Genomic DNA, 21,194 nt, shown 5'->3' on the forward strand with positions numbered 1-21,194 from the left:
TTAGGTTTATATCGGGTAAATTTGTCAATGTTATCGACAGTATCATAGGATGGATAACCTTATAATTTTTTTTATTACTCATCGTCCATCTCTTATAGTTATAGTTTTAACCGTCTAATTTAAACGAATGGTCGAAATCACTTTGATGTATATGTATTATAAGTTATAACCGTCCCAAATGAAATCAATGCACGAGATTGATTACTGCATATTACTATATTATTGATTTACTGCATTTATTTTATCAAAAAAAAAAACAAACTTATCCCTCCCTTTATTTAAATATTTTAAATCATTTTTCTACAGTGAAGATTTCATACACTTTCTTGCCACCTTTTTCCTGTATGCTTTGAACTCCGAATATGATCACTTTTGCTTATATTTTTAACTTATTGTATCATATAAAAGTTTGATGAAGTGCTCTAGTCCACAAGATAGTGGGGGGACAAACGATTCTTAGATTTGAGAATGGCTGCGAAGCAAGCAAAAGAAAGAGATATAAATGCTTTGTCGCAGCTACTAAATCGGATAGAAAGTCACTAAAGACAAAACCATATTTCGCATAAAATTTGTTTGAAGTAAATAAATCAAAATGCATTGGGAAAAAAAAAACTTTAAATTCAAATATAAATTTTTATACAAATATTTTAAACATTAACATTCATTAAGTCTATAAATGCACGGGAAAAAAATTTATCATAAGACAAGAGTATGTAGTACTGATAATAATACAAAGTTACCATCGATCCAAAAAATATACAAAGTTAATTACTTTTTCAATTGTATTTTTTTATTAAGTAGTCTAGTGGCTAAAATTTCTCCAAGATGAATATGTGGAAGCATCAGGGTTCGAACTATAATTCTTATATATTACATGCAATGTTCCTACCAAATGAATTATGTTTAAGGGGACTATATTTTTTTTTTGTCAAGTAGCCTAGTGACTAGAAATTCCACCCTTAAGGTGGATAAGTGGGACGACTGAGTTTGAACTCCGGCCCCCTGCATATATAATGCAATGTCTATGCCAACTGAGCTAAACTTACGGGACATGAGACTATATCTTCTAATCTTCTAATTAGTAAAAATGATCCTCTCCATTTCATCTATATTTTTTTAATTAATAAAAATTATTCTCTCTGTTAAATCAATATTTTTTTCTTAAATATGCAAATCGATCAACAACTAGTCAATTATTGTGGGTTTGAAAGATTTAATTATTTAATTGAATATTTTATTCAAACACCCCTCTTAATTAACGTTATAGTACCAAATCACCAAACAAGCAAGGCAAGTTTCACAACTGAGATGAAAGGAAAAACAGACAAGCATCACTCCAGGAAATTCCTTGATTTTAGAGATAAGAATCTGTACATGCAAATAACAGATTAAGCACTCAAAACTGAACAAGAAAGTTATGTTATCTCAAAGAATATAGAAATATGATATTCAACTTCAAGTCCTGTCTGAGCATCAGAACAGAATATTGTACAATGAGGAGTTATTATGGTAAACAAAGGTAACCACTTCTGTACCTTGTTTCGAATGGGTGAGAATGGTGTATACAACAAATTAAATGAATTAAACTTTAAACACTAAAATCAATGTGGAAAGGAATGATGTTGGAGGTAAACACCGAACAAGCATTGACCCTATCCCTTCTAGGTTCCACAACAATGATCATCATTCTAGCAAGACAATGTAGTTGAAATAGCGATGCCAGAAAGATGAAGGAAAACGGGGGAGATTGGAGAAAAGAGAGAGAGAGCTATTCTCTTATAACTAGATTATCAGGAATTCTTGACTATTCAAGTAACTTACAGTTCTTAAGATAGGGATGATTGTATTTGACATATTTAGTCCAGTAAGGCCGATACTTTGACATGGCAATCTCTAGCCACGGCTTCATATTACCATTGTAGTGTACAACTGCCGCATTTTCTATCACTGATCGATCTACAGTTGGACTATAACCCAAACCAAGGACATGCCACGATTTATTTAGCGGATGTGTCAGCCCATAGAATGTCATTAGCCCTGGAGGTAATGTACCCAGCTTCCACAGCACTCTGTCTTCATTCTAGAATCAGATAGAAAAATGTTAGGTTAGTGAAATATTTTTTGTACTCGTCTCTATTCGTTTGAGAACAGACACTTTGATGCAAACAAATGCTATATTCAAAAGCTCACCATATTTTGCCACTTGTGATATATGCCAGTGATATCCTTCTTTTTCCACTCCTTGAGATCAAATACGTTCATCCCATATGCCCAACCACAAGCATTTGGATCAAAATTTCGTGCAATATGTGGATTTGAAAAGTTAAGATATTTGTCAAATCGGTGAAAGCTCTCACCACATGTTTCGACTGCACCGTTGACTTTGCCCTGAAGATCAACTTCCCATAATCCAGTCAAATCCTTCTGAACAACGATGTCGTCATCGAGAAAAAGGATTTTATCTAATTTAGGATAAACTTCAGGAAGATAGAATCTCAAATGGTTGAGCATTGAGAGATATTTTGGGTTCCTATATTTCATATTGGAAGCACCAGAAGTAAGGGTTGGATGGCCTGCCTTGAAATAATAATCTTTCATTTTTGAAGATTCAAGCTGCCGTAATACAGGGCAGTAAGATGAGTTCAACCACTTAAAATCATCCACATTTTCAACATGGATTGTAGCTTTTCCAGGAGGGTTCAAAAGAAACCACATGTTCATGGCTCCAAAATTGAGTTTATCAGTAACAAGGTGGAAAACATGCTTTGAAGGATCCTGCAATATTGAATACAAGAACATAAAGACAATGAGGGTTGGTTTAATAATATAATTTCTCAAATTGGAATACACCTTAAAGATATACAGTTCCTACAGTCAACGAGCAAATAATTGGATTGGTAAAAAGAATGTCCGTCACCTTTGCATTTATAACAGCTGAGTTCACAACAACAGATGCAGCCAACACATTGTCTGAAAATAGTGCATAATGATAAAGACTGGGATTTTCCAAGTTCTCACTCCTAGGGAACTTCCTCTTTTCAGGAGGAAGGAGGTAGTAATCTATTGTGAGACGCATAGATAAGCAATGAATTCCATTTGGTATGGTCTTGGCAGCCAACTGACTGAGAAATGTGCTTTGTTTCTTCAAGCTCCTAACTTGCTCATCAGCTGTTTGTAGCATTGCTCTCAGTTTTACAGGGACCAACTTGCAGTCATACAATTGCCCTCGTGCTTTTGACAGAACTTGGCCCATGGCCTTTATTTGTTCACGTGTACTAAAGATAATTACACTACATTAGCTACGAAGCAAATTCAGATTAAGGCATACAAAACGCAGATAAATACCACCTAATTCCAACCTGTGATGAAGATCTGAATCAGTAATTGCATCACCTAAAGCATGTTGACTCTCTTTGAGCCGAAATTGCAACTCTTGGTACAGTTCAAGCATGTCCTTCATCTCTGCAATACTCGCATATACCCTAGCCATAATGATCTGGTCCCGCATAAATCGAACAGAAGAATCAGCATTTTCATTCTCAACTTCTTTCCTCCAAATGTTGTATTTACCCAGTACAGCTGACTCAACAGATCTTGAGCGGTCAATAGCTGCATTTTCAAGTTTTACGATTACTTCATTGTCCATCTTTAGCAACTCGGCGGCACGCTTTTCCCGCCTTTTTTCTATTAATTGCTGCATAAAATAGTTATGAAGAATATGAATAATGAATAATCCCATTCCCAAAATAAAAAAACACTCGGTCGAAACTCAATTTTTGTTGTAAGCAGAACATCATCATTCTCAATGTTTGGCCATTGGAAGAACAAGTTGTGCTTCTCAGACATGCCACAAGTAATTGAGTAAAAATGGGATATTTTTAATCATGTTGGATAAAATTACTACTTAGACTAAATTTACCAAAAAAGAATAAATACTCTAAAGAAAATTATAAAATTCAAACGTTTGTCAAAATGTACGATGGTCTATGGACAAAAATTATTTTCAGCTATGCTAGAAGTCATTTGAGGTGGAAAACTTACTTTTGCCTTTGTTGTTGTCAAAAAGGAAGACTAAAATGAGCTACAATGCAAACTATCACTAACATAAGGTGTGTCCTAACAAGCCATGCCCATATGTAAGTTTAACACGAAAAAAAAAAAATCAAAGAGTGACGCTCACCCTTCGGACTTGTCGTGCAGGGCTATCAGTCCACTTAGCGAGACCCTCTGCACAAATAAAAGTTGGAGTGTAAATTAAGCAACAACATATGCATATTATACAGTATAGAGTATGATACCACCTGAAGATTTTCCTTCCTTCACCTTTGGTTTTTCTTGTCTAACATGTGTTGTTGGTTGCTTTACCTTTAATTAAAAAAATAAACATGAATTAACATGTGGAAGCAATAAAACCATAGTGGATTTTATTTATATTTCTTTTTAACTAAAGGAATTGAAGTCCTCCAAACCTCAACGGCAACATTTGAAGTCTCTAATCCAACAACTCTCCATGACGCAGACAAATTTTTTCTAAAATTGTCAAGACTCAAAGGCCCCATATCATCTGTGCTGGATACAATAACATCAAAGACCTAAAATATAATATTAATTAGAAAAATCTTACACGAAAAAATCATATGTTAAATATGGATAAACTGTTTATAAGCCTGAACTCGCCTCTTTCGAAAAAATTGATTTGAGGTCTTGCAATGCATGCCATTCTCTCCATTTGGCAATCGGCTGCAGGCAACAGTTTAATTTAAGCCAAACAAGAAAAGAATATATAAGTGATATCCATTATTTAGTTACATAACCAATATCGCACAAAACAGGCTACCTGTGTATTTGGAACAGCTGAAATATCATCTTGATCTGCACAATGCATTTAAAGTAAGCAGACCAGCTTAAATGAATAAATATGCATAAATAGAAATATATCTTCGTAGAGATGTTAATAACTGATTTTCGCTTTCTCATTGAAGTGAAATAGGCAGAAGAAACTAGAAGAAAGAGGAAGCATACTTCAAGTTAGGGACATTCTATCCCATTTCATACAATTAACAGTCTACTAACAAAAATGAGGACTGACAAAGCCTCTCGACCATAAATCCTACAACTAGAGAAGAAAGGGCAGTCTGGTTCTGTAATCCACTGTAGAATTATTGTAGGCAGTCTGGTTCTGTAATCCACTGTAGAATTATTGTAGGCAGCCTTACCTTGCATTTCCAATAGGCTAATGTCACAACACAGTCATAGCTTCACCATATTCGAAGACCCCTCTCAACAGCAGAGCTTGAGTTCGACAGTTCAAGTGGCGACAACATTGTGTCTGTCTCACTCAAGACCTACCCCTTTAGATCATCCACAGATCTTCCCTTTTCAACATCATAACCTCTGTGTTGACACCACCACCTCTACAAGTCTACAACACCCTTGGATGCTTCTATTCGCCCCCACGAAAGAAACATTCAGGCATTGTTCTCCCATCTCTTTACACCGTTGCATGACCCATGGCAACACCTCTGGCTCCTTTCACTGCTTTGTGTTTCCTTCTGTTTTCTAATTATTGACCCTTGATGTTGAGAGGATGTGAATTCTGGTTTTCACTTCTTGGGTTGTCTTTACCAGTAGATAGGAACTGGATAAAATTATAGAGATGGTGTCTATTGATTGAAAAGAACCGTTACAGTCCATGTATTCAAGAGACTTGGTGCTCACCCACTCCAATTTCCTTGCATAACCAAAGATACCTCGTCTGATCTCCTTTCTGTTATTTATAGCCTCCAATCTTACACCCCTAACTAAATGACTTACTAACTAACTCAGTTGTCAACTAACTAAGAGAATACCTTTCAAGGAATCACAATAAAGGTTTTACCACTTACATGATTACATGAATTTCAGTGTACTAAATTATATGGATTGTAAATCTACTACCTAATGCCAGAAAACTAATGCACCATGAAACTGTATTAGAAAAATGTTAAAGAAACAAGTTGCCTCCATAATAAACTTATGTACCACACTTGAACAGGACATTTGGCACTGTCAATGCAACCTAGAACATCTATCTCTAGAAGAAAATCAAAGACTTAAACAAGAATCAGATATTGAGTGAGATTAATGCAACATTAATTTATGCAATAAGGACTGAAACCATTAACACCGGGCACAAGCACCAAAGTGACAAATATATTTTAATATAGATTAAAGATTATGATATTAGCTCAAATCGCCACTGAAATTCGGAACGGTGGAATTAGCATGGATGTAAAAAATAAGGCTGTGCTAAAAGATGCAGCAATAGAATCCTCGTCAACTTCCTCTTCTAATGTTTTAATTCAATGTTACAATAATTATTTACAGGACCCTAAGATAACTGTCCTCCCTATTGGGTTCCTTGTTGGTACTCCCATGTTATCAACACATGTACCCTCTCTGTCATCTTACATGCCTATAGAGACAGTCTCATCTTACAACACACACTACCCTATCATCGATTATCAACTTGAAAAAAAAGCATAAGCATAATGTACAAAATATTATCAAATTACCAAACATGCCAAAACCAAAACACGACTATAGACACTGCTGTCAATTATCAACTTGAAAAACTGCATGAGCATAACATTCCAAATATTATCAGATATGCCAAAACCAAAACACAAAATTGATCGCAACTCACAAACTAGAAAAAACAGCTAGTTAATTAAACTAATAACGAAATAACGGTTTATTCTATAACGAAAAGAACATGATAGAAAACTCAGCCGAACTGTCCAATCCAAGTGAAACAATGACGTCAATAACATAGTTACCTTATTCTCTTAATGACCTTTCCCTCATTTAATTACCCAATAATACAGCAACAATTCCAAAACAAGTAAATCCATTAACACTTTGAAAAATCATAAATGTCAAACTTTACCCTTCTAATCATCATAAACAAAACAAGGGATAAAAAAGGAAGAAACTATCAAATTAGTCTCTGACTTTCTTTGTCTGACACTCTCAAATAGGTCCATAAGATAAGATTATGATTATCTCAAAAAGATCCATACAATATTAAACCGTGAAATCGGTCCCTATATTTAACTAGTTATTATCAATTGATTCCATAATCAATTTGGTGAGAGAAAAAAAGTAGTGAACTAACCAGCAACATGAAAACCACGACCAAAGAAGAAAACAGTGGGAACAAGAACACAGAAGAGAAGGAATCTCAAAACAGGAAAATGAATTCCTTTGCTTCCGTTCTTGACAAACTGAATCCCTCGCTTTGGCGCCATTGCTAACAAAAACCTGCAAATCAAGACGAAAATTGAGCAAAACAAAATTCACAATGAGAGAGAGAGAGTGAGAGAAACTGTTACAGAGAGAGAGAGAGAGAGAGAGAGTGAGAGAGAGAGAAACAGTTACAGAGAGAGAGAGATCGAACTCTTTGAAACTGATTAGTGTTTGAAGTTGTTAGGGTTTAAGTTACAAAAACAAGAGTAGAAAATCACCATCAGCACAGTGAATTCGAAGTTCCAAAAAACCAAAATCAATCACAATGTGAGAGTGAGAGAGAAAGAAAGAAAGAAAATGAAAGAATAGAAAATTAGTGAGTTTGTCTCTTTGTGAGTGTTTTTTAATTTTCTTGCAGTTTCTATCGTTTTCCTTGTTATTTTCTCGGTGATTAATCATGAGAGGGATTAGTTATGAATAATCTAATCTACAGAGTTGGGATTTCGTAATTAGATAACGGCGCTGATGGTGGAAACGACGTCGTTCGTCGTCGGTGGTAAAGTTATTGGACTTTTTATGACTTACTTCATTGCTGATTAAATTTGGATAACCTACTAGTATTAATTAATCCGGAAAGATAACCCGCTAAATTTTGGATTTTATGTCGGAAAAAATACCCTTTCTACCCTTTTAAATTTTGTGCCAAATACTAATAAATTGTGTTGCTTCAAATTTAAAAATTTATGCCTCTCTTCATAATTTCACATTTTACACTTTCTATAAAAAATGTCTCATTTATATTAATGTTACATTTATTTTTATATTTTTTTTCATTAATATACTTGTATTCATTGAACTAGAACATCGACCCCTGCGGTGCACAGGTCTAATTAACTGTAAGGTATGTAATTATAAATTAGATATGATAATTGCAATAATATAAGGTATATGAAATTTTTTGAGTAACATTAAACGATAGTTCAACAATAATTTTGGGTAAATATTCATACAAAGGAAGGTATATTATAGAAGACTTCCTTATAGACCACATTCGAAGTCTTAGTCGTATCTTCGCGTCATCGTCGATGATCAATATTTTTAATTCTTCTCTAGAAGTAACTCTTGAAATCGCAACATACAGCTGACCATGTGAAAACACTGGTGACAGAAGATATATCCTTACATGCTTTAAAGATTGTCCCTGGCTCTTATTAATAGTAATCGCAAAAGAAATCATTAAAGGAAATTGTCTCCGTTGAAATTTAAAAGGAATTCTTACGTCAGATGGTGTCAGGAAAAAATCTAGGTATGAAAACCTGATCACCAATATTACTTTCTGAAATAATTTTTCCTTCAAGAGCACGTTTTCCCAATCTTGTAATAAGAAGTCTTGTTCTGTTGCATAATCCTAATATTTGATTCAAATTCCTTAATAGCATAACAGGAACTCCAACTTTAAGTCTCAACTCGTGATTTCGGAGTCTCGACGTAGAAATCATTTATTGTGTCGACTATTGAATTTTTAGGAGCTAATATAGCTCTATTTTGGAAACACGTTATATCGTTCATGTTTTGTAAAAGTTGGGGATATGTGCTTTCAACGATAGAAGCAAAAGGATCACCTGAATTTGGAATCAAAAAATCTGATGGAATGTCAAGTTCTAAATAATCGTTGTTGTCATCTTCAATTTTTTCATCGCCAACACCCAAAACACATTCAGAAAACAACCTTCTTTGATCCGGAAAGGTTAAGATACATTGTTAGCAAAAGAAACAAATGTGAATCAGTGATTTTTTTCGTAATTAATAATATAGTCACGTTGATATATACCTGAAGTCAATTACTATTTGCATAAATATCACCTTGATATATATATATATATATATATATATATATATATATATATATATATATATATATATATATATATATATATTTGCAGTAATACGATCAACCATACTCCTCAACATGAACAAACTTTTAAGTTCAGAAAGACATAAAAAAAAAATATTTTTCTTAGCATGTTTAGTTAAAAAAAAGTAACTTTTAAGTCCAATGATTTTTTCCTTTCTGTAAAAAAGAAACACTAAGAAAATGGTTAACATGGTTAGTTAATTAGTAAAAAATATTGAATTAGGATAAAAAAAAATGTAAATTTTTTCAAAAAATAAAACACTAAGAAAATGTATGATTTGATCATTTGCTAGATTTCTAATTATCGATTTTTAATTGTTTAAACTGTGCAATGTAATTTGATGGTGTTTAATTGTTGTATGAAATTTTTCCTATGAAAATCGATGCTGCTTATTAATTATTGCACATAATTTTAATCACATTTGGTATACTTGCCATAGTGGTTGAAAATATTGTCTTAATTGTATTAGTTTTTAATAAAAATTGCAAGATAAAAGTGGAGGAAAAACAAATTAAGTTTAGGGTTTGCTTGTGTATACAAGCTTATAATATAAGTGGAATTTCGATGAAAATATTTTGTGATGAATAATATAGTCAACAATAATTTTGATATGATATCCTTCAAAAAAAAAAAATTTTGATATGATATATTTTTAAAATTGATGATGTTTATCAATTATTGCACATAATTTTAATCACAATTTGTATACTTGCCATAATGGTTGAAAATATTGTCTTGCAATGAAATGTTGCGGGTTCGAATCTTAGTCAAGACAAAATTGTATTATTTTTTAATAAAAATTGCAAGATAAAATGGAGGGAAAACAGGAAAAGCAAATTAGGGTTTAGAGTTTGCTTGTGTATATAAGCTTATAATATAAAAGATTTCATTTCACTTCAAGCATCTTTTTTTTTTTTTTTGGTCAGGTAGCCTAGTGGCTTGAAATTCCACCTTTAAAGATGGATAAGTGGAGTGTCCAGGGTTCGAACCCTGGCTCCTGCATATAAAATGTTGATGTCCCAACCAATTGAGCCAAGCTCATGGGGACCTTCAAGCATCTTTAATGGTGGTGATATCTATGTTATTTTTTCATTAATATATTTGTATTCATTTTTATTTTTTTTGGCTTTAATGCAGTTTTGGTCTTCCTATTTTTAATTTCTTGAAGTTTTGATCCCCCTATTTTAAAAACCAACTTTTTATTCCCCTATTTTAATTTCTCTTGAGTTTTGATCCTCATTCCATTTTAGGGTCAATTTTGATGACATGTCAAGGTCATTAATGACATGACATTGCACACTTGGCAAAAACATTATCCATGTCATTAATTTTTTATTCTATTTCAATAAATATGTTTCAGAAATTAGAAAATTTCTAAGAGGAAAAATAAAAAACGATTATGAATTACTATATAATAATAATTTATTTTTTTTACAAATTGTTATTAAAAAAAAAAACTCATCTCAAATTATTCATACCTTATTATCGTTATCATAAGAGAATCATCATCGATTCATCATCTTTGTCCTTGCTTCTAATCTTTGTTATTCAAATTAAAAAAAAAAAAAACCCCTAATTGATTTATTCTCAAATTGATCTATTCCCAAATTGATATTGAATCTAAGAAAAAATAAATCTGGAAAATCTTAAGAACCCATACAACATCATCAGTATTAGTATCAACATCAGCATCAGAAATTACAGATCGCTCAACCCATTCACTCTCCCTCTAGAAGTCTTCGGCATCCCCTCATCGACATTAATGTCCTCTTTCTAATCGATACTGACAGACAACATCATCGTCATCACTTTCTTTTTTATTGTTGTCATTCAATTTGGTATTTATCTTGTTTTATGGATTAAGGTTTGTTCTTCATTTATTTTCTGCAACCCAATATTAAAAATGTGATCTTCCACTATTTGGGTTTTGGGGTTTGTTGTTGTGGATGAAACTTATTTTGATGGAGTGAATGATGGTGTTGATAGAAAAATATGATGAAGGATGGCGATGGTGTTGAATATGATTAAAGAGAGAGATAAAAAATATCAATCATTAATTAATATATTTAACTTTTTTTATAAATTTTTTTAATTTTCTTAATATTTAAAATATATTTATTGAAATGTAAGAAAAGTTTAATGACATGAATATTATTTTTTTGACAAAATGACATGAATATTGTTTGGGCCAAGTATGCAATGTCATATCATTAATGATCTTGACATGTCATCAAAATTGACCATAAAATAGAGTGGGGGACCAAAACTCAAGAAAAACTAAAATAGGGGGACCAAAAAGTTGATTTTTGAAATAGGGGATCAAAACTTTAAGAAATTGAAAATAGGGGGACCAAAACGGCATTAAACCTTTTATTTTATAAATTAAAATCATCTAGATGTCAAGGTAGGGATAGATATTTCAATTATGCTGGCACACATATTCTTCCCCGTCCTCCACATATAGCTCATATTATTATTAAAAATAAGAAAAATATAATTACAAGGGGGACTAGGCTTCACCCCAAAGAAATAACGTAGAACAATAAAACATACAAACTCCTATTTAATCATAAAAGAACAAACAAAAGTCCCTAATAAGCGAATGAACATATCGTTAGCACGGAACGATCTATGTACCCACTACTTATTGTAGTAAGCCGCAAGTGATGATGACTTTTTTAAGATAACCCGCTAAATTTTGGATTTTATGTCGGGAAAAATACCCTTTCTACCCTTTTAAATTTTGTGCCAAATACTAATAAATTGTGTTGCATCAAATTTAAAAATTTATGCCTCTCTTCATAATTTCACATTTTATACTTTCTATAAAAAAATGTTTTATCTAACACTTTATAAGCAAAAATGTATTTTTTACTATGTTGCACGGGTACTCCGTTTTAGACAGAGTACCAATACTGGGTACATACCGGGTACCGGTACGCGTATGGTGCTCCATGGTACGTACCCTCAAAGTACCGAGTTTTTTTTTGTTTTTTCTTGCGGGTACACGCGTGGTACTTCCGGGGTACGCGCGTGGTACTCTTAGGGTACACACATAGTACATATGTCATCAAAATATTTTTTTTTTTTGCAACACTTTCCAATCCCATTCTTTTTTTTATTTGTATATTTTTTTAATAAAGATTCACTTTATTTTAAAATTAGAATAATTAGAATCGATTCAGTCTCCTTCTCTTTTTATTTATTTTTAAAAGTAGAGCCGCATAGTCTTACTACTACTCCTAATTTCCTAAACTTGTAAACCACAATATAACTACTTTTAAAGTTTGCTATTTTTTATGTTCAATTATTTGTTTTAAGAATATAATTTTATTATTTTAAGTATATAACTATATTAAAAAAAATAATTATACGAGCGTACCCGTACCTTAATTTTTTTTAAAATGCCGTACCACGTACCGGTACTGGATACCGGTACCGTACCCGCACCTGTGCAACATAGATTTTTTAGATTCATGGTATATTTAATGTATCTATGGACCAGATACATTAAATCTACAACTACGGACTATATATATTAAATTTACAATGAATAAAAAGTACATTTTTGCTTATAAAATATTATGGAGTATATTAATGTTACATTTATTTTATTTCTTTTATTAATATACTTGTATTCATTGAATTTCATTTCACTTCAAGCATCTTTAATGGTGATATCTATGTTATTTTTTCATTAATATACTTGTATTCATTTTTTTTTATAAATTAAAATCATCTAGAAATCAAGGTAGGGATAGATTTCCCAACTATGCTGGCACACATATTCTTCCCCGTCTTCCACATAAAGCTCATATTATTATTATTAAAAATAAGAAAAATATAATTACAAGGGGGACTAGGCTTCACCCCAAAGAAATAACGTAGAACAATAAAACATACAAACTCCTATTTAATCATAAAAGACCAAACAAAAGTCCCTAATAGGCGAATGAACATACCGTCAGCACGGAACGATCCACGTACCCACTACATCCTGTAGTAAGCAGCAAGTGATGATGACTTTTTCAAGCTAAATTGTCCGAAATCATGGAATGATACAAAATATTGAGATAGACCCGACAAAGTGAGACATATGTGTCAACTGCCGACGAAGCAAATCTTGTGAAGCAACCTAGAACCAATTGAATGTCAGATCGAGGGATGGTCAGTCAACGGGACCAAGCCCTACGAGCACATGAATTACCAACAACACCAGCGACTACTACCGCCAACACGGAGTATCTTCGTACCTAGCTTTTTCGAGCAAATTAGGCCGAATTGGGTCTTGATTAGTGTAGCTCGCAAGTAGCTTGCAACAAAACCGTACACAGAGATATGAATCGAATACCAACACAGAAATAATTCAATTAAAACTCCCTGTAAAACTATTAAAAAAAAAATGACAGCAACGACGACATAGGCAACCTCCTTTCCAAGTCCAGAACAACACTAAACAAAATAAAACGTGAAAAACCACTGTCTTACACAAATTCAACCATATGACTTGACGTTCCAGGACTGCAGCTCGTGACGCAAACCTGATGATCAGACCCACAATCAATAGTCTACGGAACTTGCAAATCTGTGGCACGACAACACCCATACGAAGATGCTTTATGTTTCTTTCTGACTTTCCACCACCGATGATAAAGCTACCGGCGGTTTCACGACAGGAATTTCCGGCGAGATCCAAGAGAACCACGATGGCCCCGTGTCACTACCCATAAGGGGTTAGGGGAGGCGGTGTCGCGGCCACCGGAGGCTGATCGCACCACCAACTTGTGGTTCTACATCGCGACGAGTCAGGTGAAGGAGAGAAGGAGGACGACGAGTCTGGCTTTAGGTGAGAAGAGGGTGGAGAACTTGTGGAGAATTTAGAGTGGAATTGGTAGTAGCGCTGATGTGTCGCTGAGGTGGGTGGTGCTGCAAACCCTAGCAGCGCTGATGTGCGGTTATCAGGTTTCACTTGAGGTATCATATACTTCTATTCATTGAATACCCATTAAACAATTTTTTTTCTCTCTCTAAAAGAAAAACGCTCTCACCTCTCTCTAACAGTAAATCTCGTCGCCTTAGTCCTTCTTTTTCCTCTAATCCAGATCCTCTTATTTCAAAGATATAGAAACTAAAGGTGGTGGTGTGATGATGGTGCTTGGCCATCCACACCACCTTATTGCCCAGTTTTGCCGACGGCACAATCTCTTCTTAAGAGGTGAAATTTACTTATAAGGTGTTACAAAGGGAGTAATTGTTTGGGTTATTTGCTGATTTTAAAAGAAAAAAGAAGTTTGAATTCACAACATCAACTTTTAACTTCATTTTCTTCCCTTCCTCTCACTTTTTCTTATCTACAATTTTTTCATCTTTAATTTTTCTTCTCATTTTTTATTTTCTTCCCTCTTTCTACACATTTTCTTATCCAAACAAAACGTTATAAATCGTAGCATGTATCAATGTAACGCCCTAAACAAATATTAGCCAAATATATTATTCAAAAGTTTTTAAGTTTAATGTTTATAAACAATTGATTCTTTAAGTTTTTTAAGCATGTAATTTTTTGATGATAAAACCGTGAGCACCCGAACTCTGATAAAATCATTGTGGCAGCCATTGTTTACATAATGTGGAACATTTGGCAGGTTGGAAACCATCGATTCTTAATAATCTTTTATTATCAATCAGTTGATAGTCATTCTATAAAAACTCATCAGGCTATGATGGTTGATTGAATTCCTCTATCTAATCTTTTTTTTATGCACTATAAATAAATAAATAAATATAAATGGTACATTTTTTGCAGGATTCTAGTTTCAGCCCTATATAATAGGGGAAAATGCCAAAATTTCATACTGCTTTTTAGATTTATTATTATTATTATTATTAAAATTCGTGTTCTATGTTTCTAATGTTAGTCAATTTTATATTTATCCTTATGTCTTTACGTTAACATCAATACATGGAACAAAGTCGGTTCTTAGGCCAGATATCGAGGCTTCAAAATATACAGGGAACAGACGATAACGCAAAGTGCAAACCATTATCTTCTCATTTCTTTTCTGCTATCTCAAATAGTAGTCATAGATTGGTCTTGATGCTGACCAATTGCCAATCTATAATTTTTGCAATTAAAGAAACTGGACTATTTTAAGTTCCTGCGACAATTAACAACTAAACATTCTACAACGTCTTTAACTCCAAAATAGACCAACTGTTTGAAGACCATAATCAGTAATCACACAAACAGCTCAAAATACAACAATTTTACATAAGCATAACCTATATAATAGCCACATCCAAGTAATCACCAATCTGCGCACTCAAAAAACAAAGTGTCATTAAAAGAATTTGTGAAATACAAAGTATAAATGCAGGAAGAATAACTCTTTACCTCAAAACCAAGATCAGCTAATGCCTTGCCGTCATCTAATCTTCCATTTCCATAAGATAAAGTCTTGCCCACCTTCATATAGTGCAATCAAGTAGGAAAGACATGATATTAGATTGATTTAATATGAAAGCATTATTCATGATTGAAACTTACAACAGTCATAAGAGGCACTCTTGAAGGAATAACTTAATGGTGTTTTTGGAAAATATGGAGATCTCTTGACATTAAAGACGATTTACAGTATATAAATTAGGTTTCAATTCACCTAATCAGCATAACTAACAGGCATCAATAAGGGGAAGGGGACAGAGGGTTTCAATTATTTGAGTGAGGGGTGAGGAAGAAAACAGTTATATTAGACTATTTTGCATAGTGATTCTTTCAAACCATCCCAGTTATATTTGTCCGTGCATATGATCAGCATCTCAACTGCAATCCTCACTTTAGGGTTATCAATATGGTGTGCATACAGAGCTAGAACGATACTCGCTTTCAGCGCCTTTGGGTGTATTTCATTTTCACTTTGCATGAACTAGCAAAAATGAAGTTTCCAAGCTTTTGCAAAATGGGTAAAATTAACTAAAAAGATGTAAGCTTTAAACAATAAATCAGGGACATGAGTTTCTTGCATGTTTCCTTCCTTTTTTAACATGTTTGAATCAGTTATCAAGCAAACGATTCTGCATATATATTACAATTTGTGTTTGTGTGATTATTAGCTTAATAGATAAAATTCATAAAATGAAATAAACAACCCAATATAAGAATCATGAAGTATATATTAAGCATGTGTATATATTTATAAGTTATAACACATTCTATCCATGCTCTGTTCTGTTCGACTGAGAAAAAGGCTCGTTAAGTGTAGAATCCCACAATAAATAATATATTCATGGGAGGGCCCAGACAATGATACATGTCAAAATATTTAAATTGCACTTGCAATTACGTTGCAATTGATATGAAGAAAATTACAGACAGAAGCTGCTAATGCAGCCATGATACAGTTGCAGAGATCACAATAACCTTCAGGTTCCAACTGTAATATACTAATACTTTTCTCCAAACTCAATAATAACACTCAAATATACATGATGTAGTAGTCACATCATAATTAATTACACCAATTTGACCCATCATAGTGCATAAAAATCATGATTGTAAACAACTCACTCATAAAAACCAAAACACAACTCTTCAAAATTATAGATTAAATTATAATATATGCACACAAAGTAAAACATGTCAGTAAGGAGATTAACAAGCATGAGACACATAGCGAGGAGATTTACCTCTTGAACTTTGAAACGGCCATTTTTATCAGGAAACACAAAAGCAAAAGAGAGCTTTGCATTTCTTCTTCTTGCAGCGGGAGCCACTTCTTTGACCTAATACAAAATATACATTAAAACCAAGCATAAGCATATAAACTACAAAGAAAATTAGAAAACATTATCACTCACACCATCCAAAAAAATTACAGATAATGGGGATTTTAGTTAGGCCCAGTTTTCTACTATTTCATTTTCTTTTCTGACTAATAATTTGAAAACCTTAATCTTATTTTCAGTTTATTTCTTTGTTTTCAAAGGCTTAGAGACTTGCACATCATTTTCAGAATAAATTGTTGAATATAGAAAAAAATAAATTAAGAAACAATATAAAACTTTTATGATCATCGAAAAACAGAAGGAAAACAATTTTCTTGAAAGAGCATTAAACATAAATGGGTTTCAACTTTCAACTTATGTCAGTGAAGTGGCAAAATCATGGCTCACTAAAAGCTAAATAAACTATATAGCAACACACATAGACAAATTAATCTTGGGTTGGGTGACCAGATTAATTAAGTATTTATTGAATAAGCGCTTGTCATATTCACACTCATACATTATACTTATAATCAAAGACAACTTATGTAACCCCGTTTCCTAATCTCTTATGTAAGCTGAAAACAACTTTTGTACAAGTTGTAAGTTATATATTTACAAGCTCACTCAAACACTTACACCTTACAAAAGAATTTATGCTATAAGATAAGTCCATATATTCCATTATCCATAAATAAACTACAAGAAGATGGGACATGCACTATCAGCGTAAAATTCTAGTTTTACAATGACATCATTTGAAAATCCAGTATCTTACCGTTATTTTTAAAATGCATTTATAAAGTGAGCTTATGTGGCAATATGACAAGTCTCATTAGAACTAATTTACCCGATAATATATCCCCATTTTTGCAGAGGGTGATAATCGAACTCCCTAACCTCCTTATCAATCTTCACCCTAATGCATCCACCCTAGCCGCCAAACTATCCTTATATCTCCCATAATATATCCCTATTAAACTCGTAAATTATTCGAAACTCGCCCTAATTAAACACTTATCTACAAGGTACACTAAAATTAGTTGAAACACAACTTATAAACACTAATCCAAATGCTCCTATTAATAATTGGAGTAAAATGTAATTTCATAGACCAAATAAACAAAACAAAAAAAAAAAAAAACTGAGAAAGCTAGGGTTAGAGGTCTATACAAGATCGGTTAATTCTCTGAGAGTAGCATCTTTCCAGGTATAAATCTGAACTTCATCTTTAGGCTCTTTTCCTCTAACGGAAAAATCATCCATTGTATGATGATTTCCTATCTGAAAAAATCAAACAAATAAGAACATTCTAGATCATTCCAGAACGAAAACGGTTACAAAAAAAAAAGCAGAGATTATTGTAAGTTAGATAAAGTACCTTAGTGAATACACGGAGAAGCAAGGGGCAAGTCTGTAATTACAGAAAATTAGCATAGCGAAGTTGAAAGAGAGAGAGAGAGAGAGAGAGAGAGAGAGAGAGAGAGAGAGTAGAAGAGAGGAAATTAGGTTAAGAGGTTTGGAATACCTTTTCGCGATCGACTGGTTCGAGACGAGGGCGGGAGGAGGGAGGAGGGGGACCTCTTGGTGGCGGAGGCAATGGTCTGCCGCCTTGTCTTTTTGGACCTCCGTCGCTCATTTCTTTACCTTCTGGTTCTCGTTTTTCTTCTTTCTTCTTCTTCTTACTGTGTTCTCTCTCTATTACACTGATAGAGTTTTCGTGATTTTGTTTCACACACCTTGCATTAGTACTTAAAATTCTGTTGTCAGAATGGGCCTTTTTGGGTGTCTTAGCTAGTGACTTTCTTTTTGCATCCCCTTTTTGCTTATACATACCCCTGCCGTTAATTTTTGTCAATTAACTAAAAGTAAAAGTAGTAACTTTTTATTAAAAAACAATAATTATTTATTAAAATATTATACATTTAAAATAAAATGCACAAGTTTCGGTACAAATTTACTATTTTAAATTTCTTATAACGTGCAAATTTGGACATGATAGAAAAATCCAATTTTTCTTTTTAGTTGTATCTAGTTAAGGTGAAAATTGATTCAGTTGATAACGAGTTGTTTCATACTAATTGGCAAGGGCGTGTGAGAATTTATCTTTAGTGGATGATATGTAAGTACTTTTATAAGTCTTATTTGAGTCTTGAGATAGTGAGTTTTGAGACCTAACTCACCTAAACTTTCACGTACCTTTTATCTATTTATTAAGGTGAAGTACACCTGAATGGTCATATGTCAAATGGATTAAACCATTACAAATTATTTGGAATATTGCATAACATTAACAACATATTTAATCAAGCCCATAATTAGTCTAGAAGCCTGGGTCAGCATGCATATTGTAAGATTCAACACATAAGCATACAAACATATTAGCTCTGGGAAGAACATCAGTAAGGATAACTGTAGAGTTTATTGGATGCGACGTTAGACAAAGTTTGAGAGACACTTTGGGAATCTAATGGACTGATGACTTAGATAAATACCTTGGCGTTCTTATTTTCATTCCAGATAAAGTTCATCAGAGGCTTAATTCTTGGAAAGCAAGGACAAGGAGTATGTGTTTTACCGGCGGAGTTACTTTAACTAAACAAACTATACCCTTTTATGTTATGCATGCGGTTCTTCTACCGGAGGCAATATGCGATGACAGGCTTGTAGAGGTTTCACATGTAGTGATAAGGAGCATGTAGGAACCCCCTGAACTTGAAAAAATTATGTATATATCTTGTATATTTTGCACTTTGAATTCCCTAAAATTTTACCTTTGAACCCGCCAAAGAAAAGAAGAAAACACAAGAGAAAGAAAATAGAGAGAAGTGAGAAGATGAAGGCCAAAAAATAAAACAGAAGAAAACAGAAACTGTGAAGAACTAACACAGAAAAAGAACAGAAACTGCGGCAAGGAAGATGGTGCTGCTATTTAGGTTTTGGTTAAGCCAATTTGGGCTTTTTACTATATATGTCCAGCTTTTAATTTGTGTGTTCATTTTTTGGCTCTTTACTATGTGGCCTAGGGTATTTTATGTCTTTAATTGCATTAACATAAGTAAAAAACAAAGTGCAAAATTTTAAGGGTCGAAATTTTTTCTTAAAACTATCATATATTTGCTTCCGGTAACAAACATAAAAGGAAAATATGGCATCCGAAAAATATATATTGTTTTTATTTTTTTTTGGCTCTAATGCTCTAAATTATTTTTAAAAAAAAATTATACTCCCTTTATTCACTTTTTAAGGTTCATTAAAAAATTGATGTAATCGATCCTTAATATATGTCAGTTACATCAGTTTTCCCACAAACCTATAAAGTATTTTTGCTTGCAATAATAACCGAAAGTAGAGTATCTCACTAAAATAATTATATAGTTAACTAACACTTTTTTGACTATTTTCCATTATTAAACTATTTTCCATTTTTATTTTTTCAAACTATATGTTAATTTAAGCCATTTTTAATAAACTTTTCTCATTCAAAAAAGTAATTGCTAACTAGAATATTAGAGACATTTTGAAGCAAATATTTTTTTTTTGAAGTAAAATAGTCTGAACCCTGCTTCAAGTTCCTGGATACGCCACTACATGTAAGGAAGACTCATTTGGTATCTTGGGATAAGATAGCTAAGTGCATGTTTGTTTGTGTGGTAGATTTGTGTTTTATCGCGTCCAAGACCCTATATATTCAACGTAAAACCTATGTCTTTGAGAAGGTTAGGATTGAGGAAGACTTGCAATGTTAATTTGGCTTGTGCGATGATAGCTAATTGGAGACTCGTCCTGAGGATGAATTCATGTGGAACTCAGCTGTTATAGCCATTTACGATTTTCGTCTACAAGTCTTCCCTTCAGATGATAAAAATAAACATGGCACCAGTTTTTGGCAATGCTTTACTACTTGGGATCTTTTTCCTGATAAAATCATTTGAAGACTGCAAAATGAATAACTTGTTAAATTTTGGACTAACTTGTAGTTTCCAAATTCAGGAACAATGATTAATCACTCTACTGTCAGTCTATAAATAGGTAACTTGTAGTTGAGAGTTTTTAATCATTTGATTCTATTGTCTATGGTTAATAAAATATCTTAGCTCGGAGTAATACTAGTGATGAAAAGTTCTGCCTAGCTTCTGCTTATGAGCCAACTTATAAGTCGTATGATCACCCTTATCAAAACCTGTTAATTTTAAGGGGTTTCAAGATCTGGACTAAAATAAGCAATAATTTTAAAAAATTTCCATAAACTAATCAAATGCTGACTTTACAATTTAAAGGATTGCTCAA

The 21,194-nt window shown here is 32.9% G+C and overlaps 2 protein-coding genes across 4 annotated transcripts; both read right to left on the reverse strand.

Moving 5' to 3' along the window:
• Positions 1-1,420: 1,420 nt before the first annotated feature.
• LOC123895725 (polygalacturonate 4-alpha-galacturonosyltransferase-like) lies at positions 1,421-7,818 on the reverse strand. 3 transcript variants are annotated; one of them, XM_045946219.1, is made up of 11 exons: positions 7,420-7,818; positions 7,157-7,302; positions 4,838-4,872; positions 4,678-4,740; positions 4,470-4,592; positions 4,302-4,365; positions 4,181-4,227; positions 3,360-3,694; positions 2,918-3,275; positions 2,191-2,775; positions 1,421-2,080 (listed from the first exon to the last, which is right to left on the reverse strand). In XM_045946219.1, exons 2-11 carry the CDS (start codon positions 7,287-7,289, stop codon positions 1,805-1,807), a joined length of 2,019 nt encoding a protein of 672 aa, XP_045802175.1. In that variant the 5' UTR covers positions 7,290-7,302; positions 7,420-7,818; the 3' UTR covers positions 1,421-1,804. The 3 variants fall into 3 exon arrangements, with proteins under 3 accessions (XP_045802175.1, XP_045802174.1, XP_045802173.1); XM_045946218.1 differs by having other exon boundaries at positions 7,506-7,793; XM_045946217.1 differs by having other exon boundaries at positions 7,439-7,755.
• Positions 7,819-15,174: 7,356 nt separating this feature from the next.
• LOC123899583 (histone deacetylase complex subunit SAP18) lies at positions 15,175-18,631 on the reverse strand. Its single transcript, XM_045950749.1, has 6 exons — positions 18,433-18,631; positions 18,286-18,318; positions 18,078-18,188; positions 16,827-16,922; positions 15,535-15,606; positions 15,175-15,455 (listed from the first exon to the last, which is right to left on the reverse strand). The coding sequence occupies exons 1-6, from the start codon at positions 18,541-18,543 to the stop codon at positions 15,423-15,425; spliced, it is 456 nt and encodes a 151-aa protein (XP_045806705.1). The 5' UTR covers positions 18,544-18,631; the 3' UTR covers positions 15,175-15,422.
• Positions 18,632-21,194: the final 2,563 nt, after the last annotated feature.

The sequence above is a fragment of the Trifolium pratense genome, linkage group LG7 (assembly GCF_020283565.1).
Source record: "Trifolium pratense cultivar HEN17-A07 linkage group LG7, ARS_RC_1.1, whole genome shotgun sequence".
Lineage (NCBI taxonomy): Eukaryota > Viridiplantae > Streptophyta > Magnoliopsida > Fabales > Fabaceae > Trifolium > Trifolium pratense.

Bases quoted from the DNA above. Each gene is read 5' to 3' on its own strand.
- LOC123899583 (XM_045950749.1), bottom strand. From the start codon at position 18,543: ATGAGCGACGGAGGTCCAAAAAGACAAGGCGGCAGACCATTGCCTCCG. The intron at 18,319-18,432 runs GTATTCCAAACC...CTGTAATTACAG, and splicing joins AACCAGTCGATCGCGAAAAG to ACTTGCCCCTTGCTTCTCCG. The intron at 18,189-18,285 runs GTACTTTATCTA...TGATTTTTTCAG, and splicing joins TTCTCCGTGTATTCACTAAG to ATAGGAAATCATCATACAAT.
- LOC123895725 (XM_045946219.1), bottom strand. From the start codon at position 7,289: ATGGCGCCAAAGCGAGGGATTCAGTTTGTCAAGAACGGAAGCAAAGGA. The intron at 4,873-7,156 runs GTTAGTTCACTA...TGCATTGTGCAG, and splicing joins TCGTGGTTTTCATGTTGCTG to ATCAAGATGATATTTCAGCT. The intron at 4,741-4,837 runs GTAGCCTGTTTT...TGTTGCCTGCAG, and splicing joins CAGCTGTTCCAAATACACAG to CCGATTGCCAAATGGAGAGA.